The 20,486-nt window shown below is 36.1% G+C and overlaps 1 protein-coding gene across 2 annotated transcripts in view; it reads right to left on the minus strand.

Annotated features, from left to right (window-relative positions):
• Nucleotides 1–20,486, minus strand: part of stan (Protocadherin-like wing polarity protein stan) — a 139,521-nt gene that overhangs the window by 83,672 nt on the left and 35,363 nt on the right. For both annotated transcript variants that reach the window (XM_074170156.1, XM_074170155.1), the window contains exons 5-8: nt 14,369–17,779; nt 8,520–9,140; nt 8,262–8,461; nt 1,975–2,371 (exon numbers count right to left, since the gene is read on the minus strand). In XM_074170156.1, coding sequence (XP_074026257.1) covers nt 1,975–2,371; nt 8,262–8,461; nt 8,520–9,140; nt 14,369–17,779 — 4,629 coding nt within the window. The remainder of the gene's footprint in view (nt 1–1,974; nt 2,372–8,261; nt 8,462–8,519; nt 9,141–14,368; nt 17,780–20,486) is intronic.

Here is a 20,486-nt window from a genome sequence, read left to right on the forward strand (position 1 = left end):
ATATTCCAGGCATCTTGCTTCGTCGCCTTCTTGAAGTGTGTGTAAAAATTTTGGCTTGAAATGTTTCATATTCTTGGCCTTGAGACATCTCGTGGAATATTCAAATCTAAAGTGGCATTCCTTATACTGGCATTAGGATTATTTCCGAAATAATCTAAAATGATTTGATCATTCCTGTCATTCCTGTTTCGTCTTTGTACAGGATTACTTTTCAACATCATTTTTGATACTGCACCAGTTTCATTGAATATTTTATTCATTTTATTTACCGTACCGCAGCTAATACGAGGACGATCTGGATGTCTCTCATTAAATACTCTACAAACCTCTCTAGCACTTTTAACGTCATCTCCTGAAAGGCATACAATTTCAATTTTCTCTCTTACGCTAAATCTTGCAGCCATGACACAAAATAATTCGAAGAACTGTAAGATGAATATTGTTGACAATAGTACACTTAAATCTTTCACAAGTGTCAAACTTTAATATCATTTCCATGGCAACTAAGATTTAAATTGAAATATTACGTCTTAGTTTTAGTTAATTTGCGTGAAAACTTGAATGTAATTCCGTTATTTTCATTAAAAATATTTACGCTAGCTGTTTTTTTTTTCATCTGGCGGCACTTTATTGTTGAAATCATAAAAAAAATATTCTCATGGCTATATCTGTTGTTATAGGGTGTTTTTTGTGACTGTTAGCTGTGTGAGTTTTCGAATTTTTGAGTTGTCATAACTTTGTTAATAATGAATATTTTTTCATGAAATTTTGGTCACACCTGTTTAGAGGCACTCTGAACCCAGTGGCGTAGTGATTTTTTCAATAAAAAAATCGCTAATAAAAAATCCCGATTTTCGACTAAGAAAAAATATCGTAGTATGCCCTGAAACTTTAATAAACATTTCAAATTTTGTTCCAAGGTAGACCTTTTAGTACTTGACATAAAAAAAATTTATTAAAATCGGTTTACAACTTCAAATTTTAGGGGGGTGTTTCCATTAAAAATGGGTCACACTGTATGAAGCCATGTCACTATTTGTGTACTATTGTGTACTATTTGCTGACCATACATCCTTGATATACTCTTCTATGAATTATTCAGCTCTTGTTGATGAGTATATGGAAATACAAGAAAAAGCGGAGCACTGGTTCAGTGTCAACAAACTCATGATGAATAAGGAAAAATCACAAAACATGATTGTTTCTATAGCTCTGCCATTACCTGAATTCCAGTGTGTAAAATTATTGGTCAAGCCACATTTCAAGTTTGAAAAGCAAGCTATCGAGTGCCTTATTTTTACTTAGACAGCTGAAACCAATAGCAAATTTCACTACGTTGAAAATAGTATTTTGCTCGCTCATACAGTCTCACATTTCTTACGGTATTTTACTTTGGGGGAATTCTAGTGATGCCCAATTCATTTTTATATTACAGAAAAAAGCTCTGAGAATTCTTGCTGGAATCGGTTTTAGGGATTCTTGCCGTGAATCATTCATCACTCATGAAATTATGTCGGTGCCTTCTTTGTATGTTTACTCAAGCCTATTATATATTCACAAAAGGGCCCCCTTGTTTCCCAAGCAATGCAGTTTACACATTCATGAAACACGTAACAGCAATTTTATTAGACCTCAACATTTCAGGCTGATGCAATCACAAAAAAACTCCTACGATTTTGAATTGTATAATGCACTTCCTGCCAATATTAAAAATATGAATATGTTTTGTTTTATCCACTTCAGAATATTTAAAACATGGGCGTCAACACACTTTTGACGCAAGGAAGATGCTCGCCGAACCTCCACACTTAATTTGAATATGTTATAATGTACCCTGCGAACTTGTTACAAATTTTTACTGTTTATTTTATTTTATAGAAAACTTTGTACCTTGCACCTATTTGTTTTTCTGACTTGCCATAAATGTATTTTATACATAACATGATCAAATAAATATCTATCTATCTAACTTACCCATATTTGGAGCTACAATTTCAAACGGACTTGTATAAGTATCGTGTTGACTAACCGCCAATATACGGATGTACTTCTCAATCAACGCAATGACGTGTTCCGAACTTTCTCCTGTTAACTCTTTTATCCTCATCCAATGATTCTCATATGTTTCAGATAGGACAACACTTACACTATGCACCAGATTATTTATGTAGTCCTTATCCTGACTGTGGGTCAAATTCAAACCATTAACTTTGAATTCATAGTTGAGAAGCTCTTTCATCAATTCATAAGAAATCAAGATATCCGCTCCATATAAATCTTTCGTCAAATTTGTTGCCCTGTATAGATCGTATGCTAATTTGATAGATACGAATGTATTCAGCTGGAGTTCTCCTTTCTCAATATTTGACAACTGAAAAACGCGCAATAGTAATAATTATTTTCCTAAGAAACATATACAATGTTTATAGCGCGGGGAGAAAATAAAACACAATCATTCAAGAACTGACTGTAACATAACTAAGTACAGAGCATGAAAAAAAGTGAATCAAAACTTAAACTTACACATAAATGCACTCATCACAGAATTCATTGCATTTCTTTAATGCCCCCCCTCTTTTATTTTTTGAACGGCTCAAGTCCAAAAATTGAAATTTGAGACAAAGAAATTAATACATGAATACTTCATTTTGAAGTGAAATTGACAGATGAAACTTTCAAGATGGCGACTGGGCGCCATCTGGGGCAAAAATTTAAATGGAAAGGGGGGGTCTTGTGGTCTCGTGACATTTTCCGAATATCTGTAAAAAATATTTGAGGGAACTTGTATCCAAATTCACAACTACCGGTAGTTGTGAAAAGGATGACCCAGGTCATCCGTCCATTCCGGAAGTGCAAGTGCAAATAATTGGGGAGATGGTAGTAAATCCTGAACAGTCTACTTATTCCGTCGTAAATGTTTGTGAGGTGTCTCCTTCTACTGTGTGGAAACATTTGAAGAGGAATAGGTATCATCCATACAAAACTAAAATGGTACACCAATTAACTGAAGATGACCCTGATCAAAGAACTGAATTCTGCGAAATCATGACGAAAACCATTGCAAGACATCCTAGCTATCTCCACAATATTTGTTTTAGTGCCACAATATTTGTTTTCATAGCAAATAACTTGTTATCGCCTTCACAACATGGTTTCACTAAGAAAAAAAGTACTGATACGGCACTGTGTGAATTTCAAAATCAAATAGTAAGTGCTCCAGACAAAAAGAAATGTGTTTTAGGATTATTTATTGACTTTCCACGGGCTTTCGATTGTGTGAACCATAATCTTTTACTCGACAAACTCTCAAGATATGGTGTAAGAGGAATACCCCTACCCTTACTAAACTCATACTTATATAAGAGAAGGCAAGTAGTCAAAGTTGGGAAAAGTCTAAGTACTGAAAGAAATATTGAGGATGGGGTACCACAGGGATCCATTCTAGGACCCTTCTTGTATTTAGCTTTTGCCAATGACTTGTCAGTGTACCTAAATAAGAACTCGGCCATTCACTGTACATGTTATGCTGATGATACTAATATATTAATTATTGAAAACAATATAGACTCCGCGAAAAACACAGCTCTAGAGACCTACAGAAAAGTTATTATGTGGTCAAAGAAAAACAATTTAATGTTTAATGAAGCCAAAACTAACTTGTTAAATTTCAAGATGAATACTGGGCAACAATATGGGTCGAATATGTTTGTTGATACTGCTTTAAACTGTTGTTTTTGATGACAAACTTGAGGACACTTATTGACCACTTATATAATAAACTTAGAAAAGCCTGTTACTCTCTTACGTTTCTATCCCACCATTGTGGTCAAATTATTTTATTAACTGTCTATTACGCAAACTTCAATTCGCATCTTAGATACGGCATCCTTAACTGGGGCACATCCTCTACCGTGTCTCGTGTTTTGTATACAAAAGTATGCTATTAGGATCATTGCTAAGTTGGGCTATAGAGATTCTTGTAGAGAAACTTTTCAGAATTTGAAAATATTAACGCTAGCAGGAGTATTCATAATGGAAGCTTGCACATATGTCTATTGAAATAGAAACACTTTGGCTGCTAACAGAGCCTATCATAATCACTCTACTCGGAATGCCCACTTATTATTACCTAGTCAACATCGCACTGCTCTTTTCCAAAGAAGTTTTGAGTTTCAAGGCTGCAAACTTTTTAATAAACTCCCCGACAATATCAGAAATTCTGAAAATGTACACATTTTTAAATTAAGACTGAAGCAACTTCTTCTGTCAAAGAACTGCTACAGTATTGATGACTTTTATTTGTAATCCAATACTTTATGTGTGTATAGGAAACAATTATTTATTATTATATTTGTGGTATACATCTGTGTATGTTGTATATGTGTGTGTATATATAAATGTGTGTATGTATATGTATATACACACATCGGAAAAGTTTAGGGATATTTTAAAAAATGGCAATAATTTTTTTTAGATCGCTTTAGGGAAAAAAAAGTTGACGGGTGATTATTAAACGAATGTAACTTACAACAAAATTTATTAAATGGTCAAAAATACTGAGTGCGCATATAAGCAAAACTAAAAAAAATATGGCTCTTTTTTGGCACCCCGAAAAAAAATCATAATACAAAAAAAATTGGAATCAGTACAAAGTATGGCCTCCACGCTGGTTTATTACGGCCCTACATCTATCGTGCATCGACAAAATGAGATTGTCAATGTCTTGTTGAGGTACATTTGCCCATTCAGCGATTAAAAGCTCTCTCAATTGAAACGTTGTGTGAATGTTCCCCATATGCGGAGTAATTCTTCGTTGAAGCATGTCCCACACATGCTCGATGGGGTTGAGGTCCAGTGATTGTGCTGGACATGGCAATACATCAACTCCTTCGTTGGTGAGCCAGTCAGTCACTAGACGCGCGACATTTGGACGAGCATTATCGTGCATTAGGTGGAAGTTTTCACCAACAGCACCAGCAAACGGACGGACGATAGGTAGAAGAATGGTGTCGAGGTACTGTCGAGCTGTGAGGGAGCGATTTGGAAAAACGAGATCGGTTCTGCCGCCGATCATGATTCCGCCCCATAGCATTACTGTACCACCTCTGTATGTGTGGACTTTCTGGACGTGTCTCAAACGTTCATTATTTCCAGGTCGTCTTACTCGACGAGAATCTGGATGAAATCCAAATCTGGATTCGTCTGTAAACAAAACTGTGGCCCAATCATTTGCATCCCAGTTTTGATGTTCTTGACACCATTCTAATCTTCTACCGCGATTGCCTCTCGACAAAGGTGGACATCTAAGTGGCCTTCTGTTGTGGAGATCTGCTTCATGCAATCGATTTCTGACAGTATCACGACCAATGGTTACCTGGTGCGTCTGCTGCAACACGTTAACCAACTCAGGTGCTGTGATTGTCGGTTGTCTTCTTGCGGTTAAGACCAAAAATCGGTCTTGAACTGCAGTTGTAGCGCGTCCTCGCCCTGGATGTTGTTCGGCTGGACTGCCAGTTTCACGGAAACGCCGCCACAATCGACTGATAACACTTTGGGAGACCCCCAAACGAAGAGCTACATCATTTTGTCGCATGCCACCTTGAAGAAGCCCTACAGCTCTATTCATCTCAGCCAATGGTAAGTGATGGCGTTCCATGTTAAAGCACAATATTTCCAGTTTAATTGCTGAGCAAGAACTGCATAGAATGTACAAAGTCGACAGTTTCAGATTATCCATTTTAGCTGAAAACCTACAGTTTGTAAAAAACTTGATAAAAGATTAGTTACCGTTTTTGCAGGCTTTGTTCAACCCATAGAAATCTACAGGGTGGTCGAGTGTACCAATTTTATCGAAATTAAAAGACCTCATGCATTTATTTTTATGATATTTAGTATGTTATAAAAATATCCCTAGACTTTTCCGATGTGTACATATATACATATATATTTATTTAATTTTTTTTACACATTCTTTTTATTTATACCTTTGTGACATTATTTATTTCGTATAGTTTACTTCTGCTCCTGTGGTTATACAAATCAATCTGAGTAAATAAAGAGATTATTATTATTATGAATGTACAATTTTTTTAAACTGCAATGTTCCTCACCTCACCTCACAATGTTCCTGCACCAACCCTCACGTTTTCCGGGAAACACATACGACTGTATTTGAATATGCTGGAAACTACTGTTGACCCTGTTGACATTGACGTTACTGTATTCGCAAATGTTCGGAGTGAAATATCGGATAGACTGTTTAAGAAGTTCAAGGCAACCACTTCGAGCATCTTCTGAACTGACCTCATGTCATGTCAATGTGTTTGTCTTCAGGAAATTATTAAATGTTCCGCCTTTTTGTCGCAGCTGAATATATTGACTTCATATTCTCTATATTCTAGTCTCTAGTTTCGAAAGTTTTAATGAACTTGAATTGAAAAATCTTACAGGAATTGTTAATAGATTGGAGAATAAATCTGGAACAGAAATCTTAGATATCAAGTTTATTAAAGCTACGTTTGGAGTCATTGGTCATGTTTTGTTACATTTTATAAATATCTCTCTACAATATGGGCAATTTCCTGAGCAACTGAAAACTAGCATAATAGTACCTGTTCCCAAAGTAAAAAATACTAATAAAACAGGATAATTCCGTCCAGTTTTAGGAAAAATCATTCTTGTGAAACGGCTTTACAACTTACGATTAGTAAATGGACTTAATCTATTGACAACGGAGATTATGATGTAACAGTATTCTTAGACTTAAGAAGAGCTTTTGAGACAATTGACCGTAATATATTAATGAAAAAAATTGGAAGCTATAGGTCTTAAAGGAGCAGCGCTAGGATGGTTTAAGGACTACTCATCTCCTATTGAGGCCAAATTTGGGGTACCTCAAGGAAGTGTCTTGGGCCTTTACTATTTCTTATATATATTAATGACATCAGTTTATGTCAAAATTGTGACTTTATGAATTTATTTGCTGATGATACAATGTTAAAAACATCTCAAAGATTTAGAGATAGCTTTGACAAAAATGAAAACAAAAGCCATGATTCTGACCACAGCATATAAATATATAAACATAAATTACTATTATTTTGAAATTAATAAAGAAAAATTATAATTTGTAACCGAAATTAAATACCTGGGATTCATGTAAGACAACTGTTCATCTTATGATGCACACTTCTAATACATAACTAAAAAAATATCAAAGAAACTTTACTTTTTTACTCGAATCTCTTATCATTTGTCAGTTTCTTCCAAGGTCACTATATATAACACAATCATTCAGCCTCATTTCGAATATTGTAGTACATTACTATATGGGTGTGATCGAAACAAAATTTCGACTTTACAAAAACTACAAAATCGTGGAATCAGAGTCATACTAAAATGTAATCATTATACAAGCAAAAAGTTTATGCTCGACGCATTAAAATGGTTATCAATACAAGAAAGGTTCTATAGATCAGCAATGATATGCAATGATATTTTAAGACTATTAATAATATGTTACCATCTTATTTTGATGAATTCATTACTTATCGTGATAGTACTCACAACTACGAGACAAGACAAAGTTATCTTTTTCAGTTGCCAAGATGCAGATTGACCAGCTCAATGAAAATATTGGTTTATAAATGTTTAAACCATTTTAATAAGCTGCCAAGAGACATAAAACAAAGCGAAAGTATTTATATATTTAAATCTAAACTAAACAACTATATTAAAACAAACACAATTTTGTAGGAAAAGATTGAATGATGCAGAACATCAGTAGTCTTAAACCTTTACGTTTATTATCATGTATCAGTATGTTTTAAACTTATTACCTCATATTATTGGGTTTAATGTCATTGTAGTCAGGCTATTATTAAAAGTTCCGCCCTTTTGTAGTAGTTGAAGATATTGACATTAAATTCTAGGGTTGTGAAGCATTTGTCAGGAGCTTCAAAAAGATGTGTCACAGGACCCCCCTTTCCATTTAATTTTTTTTATCAGATGGCGCCCAGTCGCCATCTTGAAAGTTTCATCTGTCAATTTCACTTCAAAATGAAGTATTCATGCATTGATTTCATTAACCCAAACTTCAATTTTTTTTAGTTGACCCGTTCAAAAAATAAAGGGGAAGGGACAATAAACAAATGCACTGTATGAAAACTGTGTATCTGAAAAACTAATTTTAGTTCTTAAAAAAGTTAGTATCAAAGAAAAATCAACTCCTGCGTTCTGAAGAAAATTCTGTAATAACTCACCTGTTCTCGAAGTTCAACAAATCTTTCAGACGTGCAGTTGAACATATCCGGTTCTTGCCAACCACCCAAATCGTTGTCACAGCTTCTAGAAGCTTTCCCGTGGGATCCTCTAGGACAAGTTTCGATAGCACTAGATCCAAATACTGTTCTGGGCCACCAAATATCATTCGACGCAGATCGTGGACATCCATCGTAAACGACTACAAAGAATAATTACAATTTTTGACCACTGGCGTCCTCTTTCGAGTGACCATTTACCTTCACAACCCTTGAGAGTTATCTCCGCATAGGTATTTGGGCAAGAGTCGCACTTCAATCCGATAACCCCGTCTCTGCATTTGCACTGTCCACTTTCGTGATCACACTGAGTGCTGTAGGACCCGACGTTGTAACAGTCGCAGGGTAAGCATTCTGTAGATTCCTTGGGCTGGTAATGGTTTTCTCTACAGTGACACTTCCCGGTTTTCTTGTCGCAATCTGGATTGTAACCAGCTTCTGTGTTGCACTGGCAAGGCCCGCATACGGGATATCCCCACCAGCTGGCAGGACAAGGCTGTGACTGTTTACTCTCACAATACTCACCCGAGAGTACAGTAGAATTGCAGTCGCACCTGTATCCTTTCATTTCCCCGTGATCTTCGATGCATGTACCACCATTTTGACAGGGATTTTCCTGGCACACCGGAGCACATAATGGCCCTACATAACCTTCGTTACATTCACAGTGGGAACGGCCCCAGTCGATAATGCACTGAGAAGAAGCAGGACACTCTGTTTGACATTCATTCAAGGAGAAGCAACCGTCTTCAACATTTTCTTTCACGGTAGGCCTATTCAGAGTAGCCTGCTGATTTCCAATTCTAACATCTTGTACACAACCTGAAAAAGATATTTATTTATTCATTTATTCATATATATATATATATATATATATATATATATATATATATATATATATATATATATATATATATACCGGGTGTCCCACATTTTATGTGAAAGGCAATATCTGGTTTGTTGAAGGAGATACACAAAAATGTTTCGTACAAAAGTTTTAGGAGTTCATGAGAGCTATATTTTGATATAATTTTTAAATATACAGGGTGTTTGGTGTAGGTGCTACAGACCAAAATTCCATTTTTTAAAATAGAACGCCCTGTATATTATTACATATTCAGATGCTACGTTAAATTCTGATATCATTTCGTGTTTGGTTTTTAAAATTCGGTTACGGCGTTGTTGAGTTATTGCTTAAAATGTAAGATCTTGAGAACGACTATTATTTTTAAAATATCTCATACAATTATTCTCTCTGCATCAGATCACATGAAAATTAGTCAAAATTTTGGGTGTTCGAAGTAATGGTTTCAATTTTGAGTTGTGGAATTCAGTCAGGAATCATTTTGAATATGAAACAATTGCGAAATTGAAAGAGATGTATTCGAAAACAAATCTTTAATTAATAACAATGTAAATAATATAACTTGATAAATCATTTCATAAGAATGGTAGGTACCTAGAAATAAGTCATAAAAATTGTTCGAAGTGATGCCCATTAGATATTATACAGGGTTCGAAACGTCGAATCACTTCTCTCGTACAAGTCGCTCTTATAATATTAGGCGTAATATCACTGCACGCTAGTCGAATTTTCATTTTCAGATCATCCACATTCAAAGGGGGAGTAGTGAAAACAATATCTTTTAAATAACCCCATAGGAAAAAATCAAGCGGTGATAAATCTGGGGAACGAGCCGGCCACCGAATTGGACCCTTATTACCAATCCATCTATTTGGGTACGTTCTATCCAGATATTCAGTAACAACCTGTGAATTGTGAGGAGGAGCACCATCTTGTTGCCACCAAATTCCTTGTCGTTCTGCTATGGGAATATCTTCCATCAACTGGATCAAATCATTTTCTAGAAAATGTAAATATCGCAATCCATTGAGATTTTCATTGAAAAAGTAAGGTCCTATGATGCGGCCATTGAACAATCCACACCATACATTAATACCCCAAGTAGTTTGAAAATTACTTTCGCGGACCCAGTGGGGATTTTCTTGAGACCAATAGTGACTGTTATGTCGATTCACAACTCCATTATTGTGGAATCGCGATTCATCGCTCCACAAAATTTGACTGAATATGTTAGGACTTTCATGTAATATTACCTGAATACAAGCAATGAATTCAAGTCGTCGTTCAAAGTCCGTGGGTTTCAAACCTTGTACCAACTGAATTTTGAATGGGTGGTATTTATTTTCTTTCAGAATTCTCTGTACATTAGATTTACTCACACCGACTTCTTCTGCAAGAGTACAGATAGAAACATGTGGATGAATAATAATATAAGCCAACACATTGATCTCTAAATCTTCAGTTCTAACAGATCTCGTATGATGACGATGCTTTACAGTAGAAGGAAATGACCCAGTTCGCAATTTTTCTACAACTCTCGAAAAAGTCATTCGTGACGGAATGGGTCTGTCTTGAAAACATTTTTTGTAATAGACGTGCTTGACGGCAGTTTTTCTGACATATTCTCCAAAAATTAATAACATATCAATGCAATCACTTGGACTAAACGCGAAATGCATACTGGAGTTTTCGCACAAAGAACACAGTTACTGTTTTGCAAAGAATCACTGAATCGAACTGACAAGTAGATACAATTCAACAACATTTGTTACTATGGCATCAACAAGCATAAGCTACTTGATGAAATTGTGCAATATAAAGCAATTCACCATCAAGTTAGTCACATTCTCAAGAATTTCAATATTATATTCAACTGATATCGATATCGTATCGTAGAGGTGAGAATAATGGTTTGTATTCAGTAGTAGTCTAGTTTAATTTAATAAAAGATATAGACTGGATTCGCGTACGAGTAAATAAGTTTTTTTGAAACTTTATATTTAAGGGAAAGTGCAATAACTCAACAACGCCGTAACCGAATTTCAAAAACCAAACATGAAATGATATCAGAATTCAACGTAGCATCTGAATATGTAATGATATACAGGGCGTTCTATTTAAAAAAATTAAATTTTGGTCTGTAGCACCTACACCAAACACCCTGTATATTTAAAAATTATATCAAAATATAGCTCTCATGAACTCCTAAAACTTTTGTATGAAACATTTTTGTGTATCTCCTTCAACAAACCAGATATTGCCTGTCACATAAAATGTGGGACACCCGGTATATATATATATATATATATATATATATATATATATATATATATATATATATATATATATATATATATGAAGTGCGCACCATACGGGAAACTTTTTTTTCGAAAAGTTGAAGTTTAACTTCGGCACTTGTTTGTGTTTTAGATTTAATTTAAATTGATACGGCCAACTGCGACCCACTGACGTTCAGTGTTTGTCAAATTCAACTCTTTTTGCTTTCTAGATCGAATTTAACATAAATTTACTTGGAAAAGTTGTGTCTACGGCAATTTTATATCCATATGCCAAATTTTATGCAACTAGGATAAAGTTAACGTTTTGCTTATTTTTGACAGATATCCCCTTTATTTTAAAAAACATGTTCGGTTAATTGTCATCAATTCATTTATACATAACAAACTCATCGTGGAGTTTAACTTTTCTGATACATTTTCACTTATACGGACATTTTTAGAGAGAAATTAAAAATTTGCTATAAAAATTTGAACATGACTGGTGCAAAGTTTTAATCACTTGGCTATTTTGTTAAACAAACCTTTGATTTCGACAAAGCAGAGGCAACTAAAAAAATGCAAATAATTTCGTTAGAACTATTATTACGTCATCAAGCTAATACCATAGGTCGTATTTAATATTTAAAGGCATATTATCTAAAACTTCACTAACCTCATTATTTAAAAGGTTAAGATGCCCGACGGATGATAAGTTTTCCCTAAAGAAAAATGGCCCAATAATTTGAGCCATTAGTTTTAAAGGAATACTGATCACCACATTCAACTGTGAAATTGGGATTTTCTTGGGCCCACCATCGGCAATTTTGAGAACTTACCGTTCCATTTGAAGAGAACGTTGCCTCATCTGTCCATAAAATTTTATACAGAAACTTTACATTTTCTTCTCTCTCTCCTTGAAACAAGAATGAAAACCCCAAACGGTCATCAAAATCTCGTTCTTTTAATGTGTTAATAAATTTTAGCTTGTAAGGCCAAAATCTATGTGAAAATGTATCAGAAAAGTAAAACTCCACGATGAGTTTGTTATGTATACATGAATTGATGACAATTAACCGAACTTGTTTTTTAAAATAAAAGGGATATCTGTCAAAAATAAGCAAAACGTTAACTTTATCCTAGTTGCATAAAATTTGGCATATGGATATAAAATTGCCGTAGACACAACTTTTCCAAGTAACTTTTTGTTAAATTCGATCTAGAAATGCACTTTTTCAATTTTTTTCAACAAAAAAAGTTGAATTTGACAAACACTGAACGTCAGTGGGTCGCAGTTGGCCGCATCATTTCAAGTTAAATTTAAAGCACAAACAAGTTCCGAAGTTAGGCTTCATTGAAACTTTTCGAAAAAAAAGTTTCCCATATGGTGCGCACTTTAATGGTGACTCCTCAAACTGAGTTCAGTTTGAGGAGTGCCAGAAGATGACAGTACTACCAACTGTCGAAAGCGCTCGCAGATATTAATGAAAAAAGTACTCACTTTTTCCCGGGGACAAAATGAATTTCATAAAAAGTGACACTTGTTACCTGTCATCAGAGATAAAATGTCAAAATTTTTTTCCGTCATAGAAAAAAAAACATTTTTTTTGTCGGCCCTTGTTATTATTATATATATATTTTATTTGATTTGAAAGGGTTATATTTTTAGGAGTGAATAATTTTTGGGAAAGAAAGTTTTTGGCTTTCTACTAGTCCATCTGATACAAAAAAAATGGATGAGAGAATCTTCCAAATAAGGGAAGGAAAATAGTCAATTTGAAAATAAGTAACTCTATACGTGGATGTGTAGATCATGCAAAGAAGCAACTTTCAGACACAAACTGAAAGAAAGTCCTCCTGAAACAGCTACTTTCATATAAACATTGAATTACACGAAAGAAAAAATTCTTTCGAAACAAATACTTCTATATGAACACTGAATTATACAGAAGATACTTTTCTCTATTCAGTTTGTATATCGAACATTTGTTGAGGAATAAGAATCAGATATCATTCACATGAGTTCTACTTTAAATAAATGGTAACGAATTGAACTTACATGGAACACTGTCATCCTCAATGGTATACACCGTGTTTCGCCTTAAGACACTTGCTCTAAGGCTCTTCAGTATTAAATTGGATAACATTATAGAAAATACACACACTTCATTCATGAATTGAGATTTTGAATGTAATTATGATGTCATCGATGACATAAGCAGATCAAGCTTATTCCGTGACATTCAAAATCGTAATTCATGAATGAAGTGTGTGTATTTTCTATAATGTTATCCAATTTGGTACTGAAGAGCCTTGGAGCAAGTGTTTTAAGGCGAAACATCGGTGTATATCAGTGAGGATGAAAGTGTTCCATGTAAGTGCAATTTGTTACCATTCATTTAAAGTAGAACTCATGTGAATGATATCTGATTCTTATTCCTCAACAAATGTTCGATATACAAACTGAATAGAGAAAAGTATTTTCTGTATAATTCAGTGTTCATATAGAAGTGTTTGTTTCGAAAGAATTTTTTCTTTCGTGTAATTCAATGTTTATATGAAAGTAGCTGTTTCAGGAGGACTTTCTTTCAGTTTGTGTCTGAAAGTTACTTCTCTGCATGATCTACACATCCATGTATAGAGTTACTTATTTTCAAATTGATTACTTCCTTCCTTTCTTTGGAAGATTCTCTCATCCATTTTTTTGTATCAGATGGAGTAGTAGAAAGCCAAAAACTTTCTTTCCCAAAAATATATTTTATGTTAATTTTTGACCATTATTTTACTGTTAAATTTCAGATTGTTTCAATTCTCAGGCCTGCTTTGCCAACAAAATACAAAATTTTCTGACAATAAAACATGTCTGACTCTCAACGAAAGATAATTCGAACAGTTTCATTTCAACGTACCTTCAAGATAGTTGTAACCTGCATTCAAACTCGTGTAGGTATTGTCTGGACCACCAATGAGAGTCTTTCCCACATACAATCCTTGTATCTTCTCCGAAAATGGTAAAACTGCTACACTTTCTCCGTAATCGAGCGACAATTTGATTTCCGTTCCAATCCACGTCACCTCTATATGATGCCATTCACCGTCAGACACAAACTTCGTCGTCAAAACCAACGATTCTCCGTTGTAAGTGTAGTGGAGAAGCCCCTTACTCAACGAAATCACAGCGGAACTATTCTGACCGATTTGAACGGACATTAAAAACGTATCTTCTTGCAACGTCCTGACCGAGAGGGCGTTCAGCCAAGGCAGTTGTATAGGTCTCAGGAGGGGATTGAACGAGAGCGTCCCGTCACCGGAAAAATGCCACGGAGTACTGATGGTTTCGCTGCAATCCCTACCGCCGAAACCCTCAGGACAAGTGCATCGATACATCGACCACCCTTCAACGCAACCCCCACCGTTTTTACAGGGCATTGAACTACAAAACGATCTTTTCTCAGGACAGCCCGCAGTCGTGTCGTTGTCAGTTACGAAAGAATTCAAGTCTAGGAATTTGTAGTCGATTTCAAACTGCGATATGCATCCTTCGTAATGGAAATTTTGAATCTGAAACACCGTCGATTCCAAAGGAACGCCTCCGAGCTGTAGAGGGCCGGTTAGATCGAGGAACCGATGACAAGTTTCGGTCAAAGAAGCACATCGAGGTTCTAACTTGTGCTCAGCGTACCCGGCACACGCCCACCTCTCACCTAGTTCTCTCCCTCGTTTCAGAGCTATGGCAGTGTCACAATTATCCAAAGATATTGTCGCTGTTTTGTTGAAGTAGTTGACGTTCACCGTGTGCCACTTGCCGTCCGAAACTCCCCCTGGTACTGTAGCAGAGACTTTAGTTACTTCGCTGCCTAGTGAAAACGAAAACTGGATGTGCCCCTTTATTATTTCCAGGGCGATAAAGTCGTGCTGTTCATTGTATCTTCCGTTGTATAGAAGCAGTCCGTTTTGGGCCTGCGTAGCGAATTTCATACTCAAATGTAATCTGTGGCGCTGTTTGAGACTCGGGAAAGTTAGAAACGATGTTTTGGTGAAACTTCGACTCCTCAATTGGCACATTGAAGTGTAGTGCTCGCTTTCCCCAACAATGTTACAGTCCTCACACACAAAATTGGATCTACCCGGCGCGGGACTGCAGGATTTATCTTTATGGCACAAACTGGAACCGCATAAACCGTTTTCTATCTTTAAATCACAGTTTTCGCCGGTGTAGTTAGAGGGGCATACACACGTATAACCTCCTTCTCTAACTTTACAAGTCCCATTATTCTTACACGGCGATGAATAGCACAAGTTGACCTCCGTGTCACACAGATAGTGTTCTTTGGAGCCAGTGAAGCCTCTAGGACACTGGCAAGTGAACGTGGTTACTGGATAAATGGGCCGGAATAGCACAGTATCGCTCGCGATGAACCCAGATGCATTTCCAAACTTCAACACTGTGAGGCATTCTTCATAGTTCAAGCAAGGCTCTCTCACACAAAGATTGTCATCGAAAGGTAAAATCTGCACTGTTGACAGCCGAGCAAGGATGCCTCTGTTCAAATAAACTCTCTCTTGTAGAAACTGCGGAGAATAATATTCCTCCTTGGGTACGTCCGGCCTCCGGACGGAAAAACTAACGTTCAAAATTTTAGCTCTCACATCAGTGTCGTCTTGTATGCTGAAAATGAATATGTTTTCCCTAGGACAAGGGATTATAGCTGCTAAGCCGTCTAGAAAGTACCCGAGAAGCGGAGATAAAAACGCTTCCTTAGTCATTTGATTCAGGCGCACGGTGATCGAGTTGAACAGCATTTCTTCAGTAATGAGTCTAACAGTGAGCGTCATAATAGCTTTAACTTCGTTAACTCCGTCAGTGGCAGACACTTCCATAGAAGCTACTTTAGGCACATTCGTGTTCAGCTGAGGAGACAACTGCAACTGACCCGAGCTGTCATTCAGCGCGAGAAGATTGGCATTGTTCCCCGATAAAATTCTGTAGTGGAGTTTATCGGATACATCAGCGTCAAACGCTGGAATCTTTCCAATCGGGCCGGTTGGGAAACAGTCCCTGAAGTTATTGAATACGACCTGGAAATCCTTCAAGATAGGAGCATTGTCGTTGACGTCAGTAACAATGACTTCAACATGCGCGTCACTGCGCAGGGGAGGACTTGCTGCTCTGACCACAAGATCGAATCTTTTCTTGGGGCTTTCGTAGTCCAACTCCACCATACTGAGAAGTTCAGCTTTCTCAGAACCAGGTCTGGTGATGAGGGAAAAACTTTGGGAATCTTCGCCACCAATAATGGAATACTGAACAATGGCATTAACACCCTCGTCCGGATCTTTAGCGTAAATCTCTCCGACAGTAGATCCTATAGGACTGTTTTCAGGAATGTACAGCACTATTTTATCAGAATCGAATGCCGGTGGAGAATCGTTGACGTCTTCAATTTTTATGGTAACGGGAACGGAGCTACTCAGCGTAGGAGAACCGCGATCGATGGCGTAAGCTTCTAGTTCGTAAAACGCGACAGACTCTCTGTCGAGGCCCTTATTCGTTCTGATGACTCCACTCATAGGATCGATTAGAAACGAACCGTCTTCTAGATCTTTCTCGCTCAAGGAATAGTGAATTCTGCCGTTCAATCCGACATCAGCATCGGTGGCGGAAACTTGAACTACTGATGTTCCTACCAAAGCGTCTTCTGGAACACTCCCCGAATAGGAAGGTTGTTTGAATACAGGATAGTTATCGTTGACATCCGTGACGGTAATTTCCACATCGGTTGTGTCGGACAAAGGTGGAGACCCTCCATCTTTGGCAGTGACAGTGAGTAGGTAGCCAGAAACGGTTTCACGATCGAGGAGTTTAGTTGTAACAATTGCTCCGGTTTGCGGATTCACAGAAAATGAAGAATCCTTCCCCATGTCATTCAAATCATCGCCTAGAGAATAGGTTATTTGGGCATTCAGTCCAACATCGTTATCTGTTGCAGAAACAACAAGCACTGTAGTACCAACAGCGGCGTCCTCAAAAACACTGGAAGAGTACGGGGCGTTTTCAAAAACTGGTGCGAAATTATTCGCATCCGTTATGTTTATATATACAGTGGCTGTATCGAACCTCCCTCCTGAATCCGCAGCTTTCACCGTGAGAATGTAACGCTTCTCTTGCTTGTAATCTAGAGGTTGGGCGATAGTTATCAGGCCATGACCGTTCTGGGATGTAATGGCAAATCTTCCTCTGGTGTTGCCGTTAGATATTTCATAATGGAGTCGACTGTCTTCATCTGGATCTACAGCAGTTACTGTAGCAACCGGGGTACCTATGAACAAATCATATGAGAAAAATTCAGTAATAAGAGAGTGGTCTGAAAAGTTTCCAATCTAACAAAGATACAAGACATTTTTTTCCTTTTTTTTTCCAACATAGTCTCCTTTCAATATGTGTGATTGATGACTTATTTATTTTGTGGCAATTCCTGATCACTTTAATGAAATGAAAAAAACACTTTTTTTTCAAAAGCTACAACTCACGATTTGATCTCCACAAACAAAAGTTTGCCTGAGGTGTAGTTTTCTTCAGTAAAGTTTCTGGGAATCAGCATTGATGATACTTTGAGTTGGACAATTCAGATAGACAACACAGCGTGACTCACGGTCGATGGTAGGTTAGACGTTTCTGGAAAACGCAAAGCATGATTTTTCTGAAAATTTCACCTCTCACATTTCCTTACCTGTTCTATCGATCTAAAATATTTTCAACATTGCGGCGTTGCCACTTCCATCAAAAGTCCTAGCAATTATATTTTTTTAAATGGAACACGTATATTAATATATTTTTGGAATCGCTCTGGTATTTTAATACTTTTTTGTTAATAATGTCATTACCTATCTCTATCTGTTTTCGAGATAAAAAATAAAGTGTGCTAAATATGGTCCAAAACATAGCCTTAATTGAAATTAAGTACATCAGTACTCTCAATTCATGAAAAGTTGATATTTTGATGATAGTTTGGACAAACTCGAAATATTCAAATAACACCAAGAAATCGGCTCCCTATCATACAGGGCGTACTAAAATTACTATTATTTCCATTGTGCATAAAAGTAGTCAAAAGTTCATTTTTTCAAATTAAACCCCCTGTATATTACTCGGTAAATTGGAAGATGATGAAAAATGCTTCAAGATGATATATCATGTCCCTATACCTAAATAGTCAAGTTTTCTCAATAAAGTCGCTTCTTCTAGAAACATTTTTTTTTTAGAATTTGGATTTAGGTAGCAGTGGAATTATCAAGCTTATAGCAGTTCGGTTACTTTTATAAGTAATTTACAAAGAGTTATCGACGGTGTTCCGAATCATCTTCCAAAATGAATGCAAATATAGATTATTCAAACGAAGTTCTTATGAAATTATTTATTATACACATGAACAAAGTGATCAAATCATTGTCAGAACGTGTAAAAAATTCAACCAAATGTATCCTGAATTAACACCAATGAACGAGAGGAAGTTTGTAAGGTTACAAAATAATTTCCTTAACTCTGGCTCAAAGTTTCCAGGGAACAACTGTAACAAAAATCAGTCATTTCTAGGTAAAAAGTAAGATTTTGTGGGCTAAAACATGTGAAAGTACAGACAATAACAGAATAGGATGATTCAAAATAACAAATTTGTAAACAAAATATCATATTTTCACAATAAATGCTGAAAATGTTGTCATTTACATTCTAAACACTTAATGTTTTTTGTACGCGACTTGTGGTTGCTTTTTCAATTTCCTGGGGATCCATATCTTCAATACTCCGCACTATTCGCCGTCGCAATTCTTCTTTGGTAGGCACTGGAGTACTGTATGCCCTTTCTTTTAAAACACCCCATAAAAAAAGTCAAGTGGAGTGAGATCGGGTGATCTCAGTGGCCAATCCCACGGCCCTAAACACTTAAACCAACGATCGTCGAAGAGTTCGTCGAATTTCCTGGAAACCTCCTAGGTGGAATGAGCTGGCGCTCCGTCCAGTTGAAACCACGAATTCCTATATTCCTCTAAAGGCAAATTTTCAAGAAAATAGTTTACAGTCGTCCTTAATATTTGGAGATATCTCTCGGCATTCAGTGTGTCTTCATAAATAAAAAAGCTAATTTTATTGTTCTTCAGAATACAGAAAACATTCAGATCAAATTTTTCTTGAAAACCCATTTCTTTTGTACCATGAGGATTATGATCAGCCCAAAAATATTTATTCCTTCTATTGAAAATACCATCCCTCGTAAATTTTGATTCGTCGCTCCAAATTATTTTTGACAAAAATTCCCGATCTTCCTGTGTATGAATCAAAAGGGATTCACAAAAATGCATTCTACGTTCGAAATCTTCTGCTTTTAGAGCTTGAACTTTGGTAAATTTATACGGATGCATTCCGTGATTTTTCAAAATTCGTTGTACTGAAGCATGTGATACAACTAAATCTTCTTCTGCACTGCGAATGGAAGCTTCTGGATATGCACTAAAATATGCCAAAACGTTAACAGTATTGTCCTCATTTGAAGTAACAGGTTTTGGTAATATTGAAGGTGCTTTTAACATGGAGCCATAGTTAAGGAAATTATTTTGTAATATTACAAACTTCCTCTCGTTCATTGGTGTTAATTCAGGATACATTTGGTTGAATTTTTTACAGTTCTGGCAATGATTTGATCACACTGTCCCTGTATAATAAATAATTTCATAAGAGCTCCGTTTGAATAATCAATATTTGCATTCAATTTTGGCGATTTTTTGAAACACCGTCAATAACCATTTATCAATTACTTATGAAAGTCACCAAACTGTAATAAGCTTGATATTTCCACGGCAACCTAGAAATTCTTCAAAAATTATTTTTTGTACAACTGTTATTGAAAATCTCTTTGATAGAAACACTTCAATCAGAACACCTACCAAAAAATCATTTAGAAAAGTTCACACATGCAATTCGTGCTATTGGTAATATTAAATCCCTGTGAAGTTACTGATGATGTCAAAGTA

Source organism: Leptinotarsa decemlineata, unplaced genomic scaffold (genome assembly GCF_025532065.1).
Source record: "Leptinotarsa decemlineata unplaced genomic scaffold, Ldec_3_MD MMD2_P_RNA_scaffold_7, whole genome shotgun sequence".
Classification (NCBI taxonomy): Eukaryota; Metazoa; Arthropoda; class Insecta; order Coleoptera; family Chrysomelidae; genus Leptinotarsa; species Leptinotarsa decemlineata.